The 12,004-nt window shown below is 39.1% G+C and overlaps 1 protein-coding gene across 2 annotated transcripts in view; it reads right to left on the reverse strand.

Moving 5' to 3' along the window:
* The window catches only part of LOC137283638 (protein FAM149B1-like), a 62,706-nt gene that overhangs the window by 14,130 nt on the left and 36,572 nt on the right, over positions 1-12,004 (reverse strand). For both annotated transcript variants that reach the window (XM_067815237.1, XM_067815235.1), the window contains exons 2-5: positions 6,856-6,963; positions 1,883-2,021; positions 1,129-1,268; positions 497-634 (exon numbers count right to left, since the gene is read on the reverse strand). In XM_067815237.1, the coding sequence (XP_067671338.1) occupies positions 497-634; positions 1,129-1,268; positions 1,883-2,021; positions 6,856-6,963 (525 nt within the window). The remainder of the gene's footprint in view (positions 1-496; positions 635-1,128; positions 1,269-1,882; positions 2,022-6,855; positions 6,964-12,004) is intronic.

Here is a 12,004-nt window from a genome sequence, read left to right on the forward strand (position 1 = left end):
GAATCATACATTTGCTGAAATGTTTTATTTGCTTTTTTGTTTTATGTAGCATTCAACATTATTCCTGGAATATTTGTCAGTCAACAAACATCATAAACCATCAGAATATAATGAATACCAGTGACAACACTTGACCCAAATCAGTGGCCTCTTAAAGAAAAGAATAGACTACTGGCCACCTGTGCTAACTCAGATAATCACAGAAATGTGCAGTCCAATGGACTACATATTATTATTTCTCCTTTTCTTGAGTGATCTGGGTTTAACACACTTTCAAAAGTATTCCATTTATATCACTGCTTTCCAGCATGACCAGGACAGCAGAAGATGATTTGACACACAGCAGAGGCATACATGGATTCTCTGATATTAAGTACAGTGAATAATGGTGCCTTCACCCAGTGTTTCCTTTGAACTACTGATGACCATCAAATCCAACATGTCCACAACAGTGTTTCCCTAACATTCAAAACACAATACACCCGAGTCCACCTACCCCTGAGAATCAGCTGATATGGAGATGTCGTTGTCGGTGACGTCAAGGAGTAGCCCTGGTGAGGAGAGACGAGGGCTGTCCTGGGGTATCTCTTGAAAACCTTCATCCTGGGGTTCCACCTTCTGGGTGCCCAAAACCCTGCAACACAGGTGATAGTGGGGTGTAACATTTGGTATTAGATTATTACACTTATAAGCACATGTCTGTGTCTTTGGGTGCTTGTTCTAGTCCCCACCAATGAGAGTTTTACAGTTTACAGTGTTTACATCTTGCTAAAGTTTTATCATGAACACCCACACAGACAATAGCCTTACATCAGACTAATCCTTGCTTTAACCCCTTAATGCAGAAAACCAAGCAGGGCAACAACAAGTACCATCTTTTACTTTCTTCTGGTATGATGACAACGTCAGGATTCAAACCACTGTCCTTACACCATGAATGGGGGTCAATACACTGGCATTTTTCTACAAGGTACCATGACATATATCCTCTCCATCTTCAAACATACATTAATATTGAATTGGAAAACAAATGCAAAATGAAGACTAATAGTTTCGTCCAAGGCACCAATAAGTATACGTAACAATAAAATATGAAGCACTGCCTCACAGCTACAGCTTGGTACCTACCTGAGATGAGGAAAGTGAGTGCTCCAGTCCTTACATTCCTTGAATATGCTGGATGGGTTTTCACTGCTACCTTCAAAAAGGAACCGCTCAATCTCATCAAACAGCTGGTTCACTGTCTTAGCTGCCTGTCGGTCAAACTCCTGAAAAAGATAACAGATGTGCACCAGTGATATAACAGGATTGACATGGTTCCATCAGCTAAAACTATCATGATACCCCTCAAAACCCACAAACACCTTTTCCTTTCCAAAACTACTAAATCGTTTTGTCCACAACAATCTGCAATAGCATGACAAGCATGACCTAACTGGGACTAGGTAAACTAGCTGAAGCTGGACATCAGTAACTGATGACAGGTCACAGTGTCAGGTAGGTTACAGTTGGTAGGTGAGTCAGTGCCTTGGTTTGAACACAATGTCAGTCACAATGCAACATGCCAGTCTAATGTATGTGGAATGCACATTGATGCATTATATGGATATGGCGAGACACTGGTGAACACAAGGTATAGTGGTGAGACTACCAAGCAAAGCAAATTTGTAAGGGGCTCTGTGTGCTGCTGTTTCAGGATCTGAATCGAGGAACCCACAATGGTTAGGACAGGGACCAGTTTAGACTATGACAAGGTGTGACATGAAAGAAACCAGCCATTCCAAGAATCACATTTGACCGACACCAGACATGACAAAGATCAGGTAATCACATGACTGGCCATCTGTATATAGGACTTTTGTCAAGGAGTTGATATACTCACATCCCAAGTGCAAGAGGAGCCGAGACTGCTCCTCTCGGTGGTGTTGCCAGTCGTCCATCCCCCATGTGATGCTGACAGCGTACTGTGTGTCTCAATTGTAGGGGATGACCGCCCACTGCTTGCCGGGGTTGAGTTGAGGCTACAAGAAGATTCATAAACCATCACTAATAACCAGATAAAAAATGCACTAACAAATACAGCACCTAATTTCTTTTTTGCTAAAATATGATAATTTATGAACTGTGTATTGATCAAAGTGCATTCAATACTCAGTATGCATGTGTCCTCTGTACAAAACTGAAACAGACAAATTGTGAAAAATGCTCAAACAGTATTACAGAGTTATGATATCAGGTATCAGCCTATTTCAATTCCTTTTCATTTCACGAAATATTTCAGGTTAGAAAAATCTCCCACTCTCATGGACTAAAGAAATTGTGGAGGTGGACTTGTTAATGTCAGTGGTGCAACACCAAGATTGTCATAGGGCTGTTCCCTTAATGACGACTGGATGCTTTCAGTTGCAATCTTTGGACATCACACACCCAGATCAAATTACCAGCTTTCTTCATGTTTCTCAATACTCAACAAAACTAATAAAAAATGCAATCATTTATCAGCATTATGTAAACTGTTGTTTAAAAAAATGGATGGGTCACTACATCATGTTTAAAACAGGTGTGTCACTGAATCCACTCAATTTGGTCTTAGTGAATAGTGTAGTTAGGTAAACATATAGCACAGCACGTTTGAATGTACCTAAACCAAATAGAGGGGCAAACAAGCATATTTTAACAGAACAGAGTAATTCTCATTTCTGCCTCAATATGTATTTTTTAACACTAAAAGGTCTGTGAGAACACATGATGAGTCAATAAATGAATGTCATATTTATTCTGTTCGTCAAGCGTGCTTTATGCTCCTCATGTAGCTACTGCACACAACACTATGCATGGTCACAATGTCCATACCTAAACTATTGGCATCAGCATGCACAGCACATTCACTTATGCCTAATGATAACGGCAGGTTTAGTAATTGGGCCTCAATAATGGAAATATCATCAGTGAATCAATAATGATATGAAGATGGATAATGATTCTCGTTAAACTAATCACTGATGCTATCTCATACAGTGCCATGCCATGATTAAAGTGGTGAATTCTGAATAGATCTCAGTGGGGTAGGGATTGTGTTGAGGCAGTCACAAACATTCGCTCCAAGGGAAGAGGGAAGGTAGCTTTTAGGTAATGGGGGTCAGTTAAGGAAGCAGTGACATTCAATAGGTGTCAGTGAGGGATGAAGAAAGCAGGAACAGGTCATGGTAATCCAGAAAGGAAGAAGTGACAGATAACGGTGGTGAGGGAAGGAAAAAGAAAGCAGTAACAGGCCAAGTTGGTCAGGGAAGGAGGAAGCAGTGACAGGAAATGTTGGTCAGGGAAGTAGGAAGCAGTAACAAGCCTTGTTGGTCAAGAAAGGAAAAAGAAAGCAATAACAAACCATGCTGGTCAGGGAAAGAGGAAGCAGTGACAGGAAATGTTGGTCAGGGAATCAGAAGCAGTAACAGACCATGTTGGTCAGGGAAGGAGGAAGCAGTAACAGGCCATGTTGGTCAAGGAAGAAGGAAGCAGTGACAGGCCATGTTGATCAGGGAAGGAGGAAGCAGTGACAGGAAATGTTGGTCAGGGAAGGAGGAAGCAGTAACAGGCCATGTTGATCAAGGAAGAAGGAAGCAGTGACAGGCCATGTTGATCAGGGAAGGAAAAAGAAAGCAGTAACAGACCATGTTGGTCAGGGAAGGAGGAAGCAGTGATAGGAAATGTTGGTCAGGGAAGGAGGAAGCAGTGACAGGAAATGTTGGTCAGGGAAGGAGGAAGCAGTGATAGGAAATGTTGGTCAGGGAAGGAGGAAGCAGTGACAGGAAATGTTGGTCAGGGAATCAGAAGCAGTAACAGACCATGTTGGTCAGGGAAGGAGGAAGCAGTACCAGACCATGTTGGTCAGGGAAGGAGGAAGCAGTGATAGGAAATGTTGGTCAGGGAAGAAGGAAGCAGTGACAGGAAATGTTGGTCAGGGAAGGAGGAAGCAGTAACAGGCCATGTTGGTCAAGGAAGAAGGAAGCAGTGACAGGCCATGATGATCAGGGAAGGAAAAAGAAAGCAGTAACAGACCATGTTGGTCAGGGAAGGAGGAAGCAGTGATAGGAAATGTTGGTCAGGGAAGGAGGAAGCAGTGACAGACCATGTTGGTCAGGGAAGGAGGAAGCAGTGATAGGAAATGTTGGTCAAGGAAGAAGGAAGCAGTGACAGGCCATGTTGATCAGGGAAGGAAAAAGAAAGCAGTAACAGACCATGTTGGTCAGGGAAGGAGGAAGCAGTGATAGGAAATGTTGGTCAGGGAAGGAGGAAGCAGTGACAGGAAATGTTGGTCAGGGAAGGAGGAAGCAGTGATAGGAAATGTTGGTCAGGGAAGGAGGAAGCAGTGACAGGAAATGTTGGTCAGGGAAGGAGGAAGCAGTGATAGGAAATGTTGGTCAGGGAAGGAGGAAGCAGTGATAGGAAATGTTGGTCAGGGAAGGAGGAAGCAGTGACAGGAAATGTTGGTCAGGGAAGGAGACAGGAAATGAGGACCATAGAGGGGAAAAGCACTAACTGGAAATTCAGATCAAGGAGCATCACGGAGGGAGCAGTGGGTCAGTCAAGAGGATCAGTGAGGGTATGAAGAAACACTAACATGGATAACAACCTAGTATTTGCATTTAACTAATGGGATTGGATGGTCAGACTTGTTGATTCATTTGACACATGTCCTTGTATCCAAATTGCATAGATTGATGCACATGCTTTTTATCACTGGATTGTTTGGTAGATTATTCATAGACAACTACCATATAGATGGAATATTGCTGAGTGCAGAGTTAAACACTAATCCATATTGGGAAATCCAAAAATCTTAGAAAAATACTACTTTTTATGATTCTAAATTGTCCATGAGAAGGTAGACATAGATAGTCATGGATGTGGAAAGAGGCTTTTACAAAGAAATTTAATCTGCAATACAAGCTAATATTCTCTTCAAAGAGGAAAAGTCCTTTTATTACTGGTTCAGCATATGTTTTCACCAGGTTGTAATATTGATATTTCGCTGCTGACAACAGGAATGATGAATTGTATAAACTCAGGGGAGAGAATAAAATCATTGATTGTGAATGCCCCACCCATTCAATATTGCTGTGTACATGATCCCCAGCCTGAAACATGGATACCTGTTTGAATATTTCATGTGATGTGATCATGGAGATTGAGTAGCTTATACGACATCCCACAGACAGGATCACTGAATAATACATGCAAACGTCAATCACCTTTGATCTACAAGAACGCAGAAACCAGGGAGAAGGTACATTTCACAGAAAAGAACATTTACACAGAACACACTGTCACATATGGGATAATTGTACAACTGAATTGGTGATCTTACTGGAGAATTTGCATTTAGATGCTTTAAGATCTGTATGTGGTGCATTCGTGGCACCAGTCACAATAAACTATACACAGAAACCAATTATAGCACATTAAAAGAAATATGATATCGTTTTAAACTCATACCTCTCTAAAAAATGTATCATCGTCTGACCCCTAATTATCTGAACAATCTTGTACCAGGTACCGTACCAGCACAAAGCAACCATAATCCTAGAAATGGTATTTCCATTCAAACTATTAACTGTAGAATGCAAAGATGTTCTCAGTTATTTCAACTGAGCACAATAATGTTGTGAAATTCATGGCCTGATGGAGCTATTAATGCTATTTCCCAGAATCAATTTAAAACCATCATGAACCCAACAGAAACTCAGAATTGCTGTGACTTAAATTTTGGGACTAGATTTTGTCAAATCATCCATTACTGCCTCAAGCTTGGCCGAAGTGACCTATACGCAGACAGACATAATCAACATATATCGGAAACATCCAACTGTTCATGTGGTCATTATAACAAAGATGTTATTCACTATCTTTTTAAATATCAAAACTAGAAAAATCTAAGGACAACTGTGTTGTTTCATACTCAAGGATATGAAGTTAAAACTACTTTATGCACTAACAATGCATTGAGAAACTGAACAAATCATTTCATTGATGGGCATAACCAACACCACAATGAACATATTCATTACTCAATCATATATATGTGTTATTTGGTCTCAATATCATTCTTTTATTGTGAAACTACTTCACTTATGTATCCAGCTCTTGGAATAATGTACAGGAGCAGTATTTGTAATAATAAGCCACTAGGCTTGTTCGTCTAGCCAGGTTTCTGCATGCTTTGGCAAATACAAATGCGTTTAAACCAACTCACGGAGTTCAAAACATTATTAAAAGTACTGAATACTCTAGTATTCAGTAAAATTGTGAACGTGTTACTGTACAATCACCGGATCAGCATTGTTACTTATACCTAGGAGTAGACTCTACTAATTTTATCAGACGAGACAACATGTCATTTTGGACAAGTGGTTTACGAAAAGCAGAGGTTCAGAGTTAGTTAGAAAACTGCTCCTTTCTCTGGATATTCACTTGTCACAGACTACTACTTGGATTTCCTGAATTCAATCCATTCTGAGTCTGCTTGCAATCTCTGAGCTCCATCAATCAAAACTTATAAACTTCAATAAAGACTTATGAGAGAGCATCTCGTACAAGTGGGTCAAGGTTTTGAAATAGAGACAAATCCACATATGAAGCAGTTAGAATCACACTAGCAACGTCTCCAAACCAGGTGTTCCCTTTAATCTCACAAAATGTCATTACAAATACATGCAGCAACCTTTGTGTACTTAAGGAATTTACTTTGGTTTCCTAATTCAACATCATGATGAGAACATTGTCTGTATATCGTATCTCTCCACAGGAACTAATGTAAGCATGATAAAGATGCAGATATAAACTTGATCTTTTGAAACTGACCTTGACACTGGCTCATGTATGCTTTGCAGGATCTGCCGCATGATAGGATCCTCATCAACACTGTCAAGCGGTGGGCGGTCATCGATAGGTGTGCGTGTAAACCCTCGTCTGAAGTAGAGATGGGAAACATGAACACAATGATACTGCAGAATGAAAATATCATCACAAATGTTTCAATGCTGATGAAAGTGAAATTAAGGGGCACCTCCTATATAGTAAAGTAGCAGACCTACATGACAAATTATAATAGCTAATCCACATTGGGTTATATCGTCAGGCATATTTCTCAGGCCTTGTTTGCCACAGAACAGTACTTTCAAATCCTCATACCCACAACCTTATACCCACAGCTTTCAAAATGCATGGAAGTTCACCAGCCAATTAATATCACACTTCTAAATTGTGCAAAGTACAAAAAAAAATAAAAATTTAGTGATCCACATGGACCAGGAACTACAGGCTGACATCTATTTAGTCCACTAAAAATGTCCCCTGACTGAAATTTAGCCAAGAACAATGTTTAATTTCAGTAATGAGGCAATCTAGATTCTTGCCATCATTCTTCACTTAAGCTGGATGTCCATTCTTACTGAATTCTCAAGGGGTTTGGAGACTACACTTGTACCTCACTTAGTATTAGTACTACTGACAAATAAAGATAAGTTGGGCTGGCACAGATAATGCTTTTACAAAGAGTTTGCAGTGCACAGCAATGAGCAAACCATTTGGTTTGTGAATGTTAACTAGTGCACATGCAGCACATGATGACGAAACTGATTCCACGCATAGCTGCTGAGACAGGTCACAAGCTACAACCACTGCACTACACTTGATGGCGGATGACCTGGCAGCCCATTGCTCACAATGGGAGATGGCAGTGAGTAGTACTTATACATGCTAATACAGGTCAATTGTCATGTCGACGCTGAACTTATCCTTGTTTGCAGTAGTAATACTATTATGACAACAATAAGCTGTATAGCAGAATAAATACTTTGGTTTTGAAAAAAAAATGAATGTCTTCAATAGATACAAGTACATTTGTGACTGTCATAACATAATCATGATAATAAATATGACATCTAAATGGCTGACACCAACACCAACTGAAGTCTTCTAAGGTGTTGGTACCCAGTGACTTTTACAAAAGTCTGTCATTAGTGATTGTCCAGACACTCATTCAAGGTGATAATGAAGATGTGACAATAGACACTGAAGAAAATGCATAGATTTCTGTGGAATGTTATGATGGTCACTGTCAGCTGACGACCAATTTCGATCCACAAATAAGGTGTCCATTTTGAGATCCATCAAAGCTCCATGTAACTTTACATATGAGCTTCAAATTGAGCACATATGCACATGCAATCACTTAAAAAGTAAAAGAGAGTCTCATTATGAGACTCATTCCATTGACTTGCATTTGCAAAACATCAGTAATTTCTGAGCATCATGCATGGTTCAATGCTATTCGAGATAGGGAAATACTACCACAAAGTATCGTATGAGTTGCCATTGGCAGCCGGGTACATTGTAATGTATCTAGCTTGTATATATAATGTAAGTGGGGTATAATGAAAATAACAGAAGAACGCTTAGCCAATTGGAAAACGACATTTATGTGTGAGGTAAGATAATGATGATTGTTCAGTATCAACTCATGTGGATTGACTGTATTTGTAAGTGAATGTCGGCTTTGACTTTTGACATATCTGGGCCCCAAAACAGGACTCCACCTTGAGAATGTATATTCCAAGTTAGAAATAAAGAGATCGTTTGATCCCAATGACAAAAACAGAAATATCATAACAAATTCACCAAGGCTAAACAATGTGTTTATCAAACACTTTCAATGGCAAACATTATATTCATTACAACATCCTGAAACAGCAAACTTCTACATTGTTTGGCTATCTACAGTACCTAAAGGCAAATCAACACCAGAAACTTATCACCCTGTGTTCCCATACTGCCCGCACCCTGACAGTAAGGTAATACTGTTTGCTTGGCAGCACTCCCTGGTTACTACAATGGAAACAAGGCAGTGACCAGCACAATCAAGGACAGATAAGCCACCTTGAATGGCAGGAGCTGGTATTTAGTTGACCAAGATATACTTCTGTGGAAGGAAATCAAAGGCTGAAGGTGTCAGGCCCTATCTTGATAAACAGTTGACAAGATATCTGATACACCAACCTTCATAACAAAGTAGTGTTTAGTCAGGCGCTTGGAGGAGAGAGGCACTGCTCAATCAATCACTGGTGATGATAAAAGATCAATCAGTACGTCTTATCAGTGTTACCTGACAGTTACCTGGCCAGCAACCTATGGCACTGACCAAGATCAGCTGTACCAACACCATAGTAATTATCAGATAAAATCTCCAAGCTGACCAGTAAGAAAGCTACCATCGCCCAAAGACTGAGCTGCAGTAATAATCTCTTAATGATGCTAATATCCTCTCTAAAACCTTGGGTCAGAAGTTCAGCATCAGTTTCATCTCAAACATATTTAATGTGTTTTGTTTATAATATAAATATCTTCCCACACAAACAATATTATATCCAAGATATATGCACATCCTTTGTACGTAAATAAAAACATACACATTAGATTCTGTTGTATGAAGTATGAAAATATAGCATAAATCAAAAGCGCTCTCCCAAATAGTAGTGATAATGATAATAATCCTTACCTAGAAAGGACTGACTTATTGAAAGCTTGGCCATGAATGCACAACATAGCTATACTCCCAGTGAGAGGGGCGGCATTAATTCTGTGTTGATATCCACTACACTTCTGGAGTTGACAGCAGGACCTTCAGTCCTACAACCCTCCTTCAGCTGATAAGGCAAACACTTCACTTAAAACCACAGATAATTCTTTATCTGGACTACATATCATTCATTTCATACAGGCAATATCAAAGTTTTGTGGATTTTGTTTACATCAAATATTGAAAGAGGCCTAATTATATCTGTCCATGCAAACTTTAAGCACTTCATAATGATTACATCTGCAACAGCAGATAACAGAAAATATAAAAAAAAACATGAAAGAAAATCATGCAATCAAAATCTATCAAAGAAATATTATGCAGATGAAAAAGACGTGGGTGTGCAATGTGTACACCCTAGACACTTTATAAACTACTTAATTGATGTCACAGACAGGAATTCATTATTCACTTTTTCTTTCCAAACACAGCAGGCATTGAGTAGAGGTGCAAACATAGTGTATAAGAACACTATATTGTGTGACGTAAACGTGGCCAAACCCTAGCTATAGAACTGTCACTGTAGGCTGTTCAAACACATGTCATTGTGTAACGGACTAACACCAGTAATAGCCCCTATCAACATCATGTAGGGACCCATTTGGCACAGTGTCCACAAACAGGCCCATTTAGTCAAGCCAATACATAACCGAGTTAATTTACAGAGCATGGATCAGTGAATATCTCCTAGGAATGAAATCACCCCATTCAAGTATACCTCTGTTGCTAATGGGCCAAGCTTCTCCATACATCCAACAGTAGAATCTGATATAACATTAACAACTAGTTCAGACGATCACAGATGAACATCCATGTAAAGAGGCGTATCATTTGTTCATAGCCGAGCCCGACTTTCCCTTGGCCTTAAAAAGTCAGCTGTCCTTGAGTATGAATGTCTACTTCAATATCACGATGTGTATGAAATCATATGGTTTATTATTCTGGTGTAAAACTGAATACTTCTCATAGTCCCGCCCATATTACCAAGTACTGAATAAGGTTGTGATTGATATGAAACTGAAGTTGACAGACCTTTCACAAAGCGAACCTTGAGACATGAAAATAAGAAGTCTATTTCAAAGTATATGTGTTAGAAAAGTGACTGAGCTAGCTGCTAGGGTTATGCAAACACGTTTTAAAACATAGCATACAACCGACAAATGTAACCATGTAAATCCACATGAAATGAAATATCAATAACTTAATATACTTTCAATTTCATGTCACTGGTTATTATAACAATATCAATAGATTTTCACTTTCAACCCTGCAAATATAAGACAACTTGCACTAAAAAAAATCAAAGATTTTCAATTTGGTCTTTTCTACATGCAAACCCAATTAGTGAATAGCACACATCAATCTATAAGCTGGCAATTGAACCCAAACTATTAAGCTGGGTATCAATAGCATGTTATTTATTAGATCACACCACCTGAAATGAGTCGACGGCTTCACACACATGCAAACACTAGAAATGACTTTCTCCACATTTATGTCCCAGTACTTTAAATAGCTGCTCCTATAAACAGGTGATGGGCCAGTTACAGAACATAACCTGATGGCTGATGACAACTACTGTTGTTTGTTGTGGTTACAAGGCTATCAACTGCTGAGACAAATCCAAACCAGACCAGCGATGTGGTCACATGTCATTGTCTGCAATACTGTCTGTGGAACAACTAATTGCTTGCTGTCTAATGACAGTTTCATAAGTACCTGAGTTGGATCTTGAGAAGTATAATGCATTTGTATGACAGTAATAGGAATGAGTGAGTGACACTAAAATCAGCTTAAAATCTTTACCTGCAAAGAAAAGTAAATTCATAAAAACAAGAATATACAAAATTGTCCCAGCAGTCACACGGACAGTTTTCATTTCCATCCCTTAAAACTTCTTTTAACTAGTCATGATGAATCCCAAATTAAAATATGTAAGTAAATTATAAAATTCTCATGTACCCACTACCAAAGTTGAAAAAATTTCAACCTCATACTTTGTATCACCTGCTGAACTAGTTGTCATGAATATCTTATCACCACTTGAACTAGTCATAAAGAATATCTGATCACCACTTCAGCTAGTCGTCAAGGATATCAGACTACCACTTGAACCAGTCGTCACGAATATATCATCAAAATGTAACACAGAAGGCTTAGTCGTGTTAACTGGCCCACAACATTCAAAATTAGTAGTTTGACCATAAAATTAGTAGTCAACTAAATAAACAAAATCATGATGGATTCTGAGAAAAAATTAATGATATTACGGTCACATGGTTAAACTATTTCCGCCAGAACTAAATGTGTCAAATTGCAAAGGTATTGAAATCAGCTTCGCTAAAACTACTTTTGTTACCTGCAATCATTCCA

This window comes from Haliotis asinina, chromosome 5 (genome assembly GCF_037392515.1).
Source record: "Haliotis asinina isolate JCU_RB_2024 chromosome 5, JCU_Hal_asi_v2, whole genome shotgun sequence".
Lineage (NCBI taxonomy): Eukaryota > Metazoa > Mollusca > Gastropoda > Lepetellida > Haliotidae > Haliotis > Haliotis asinina.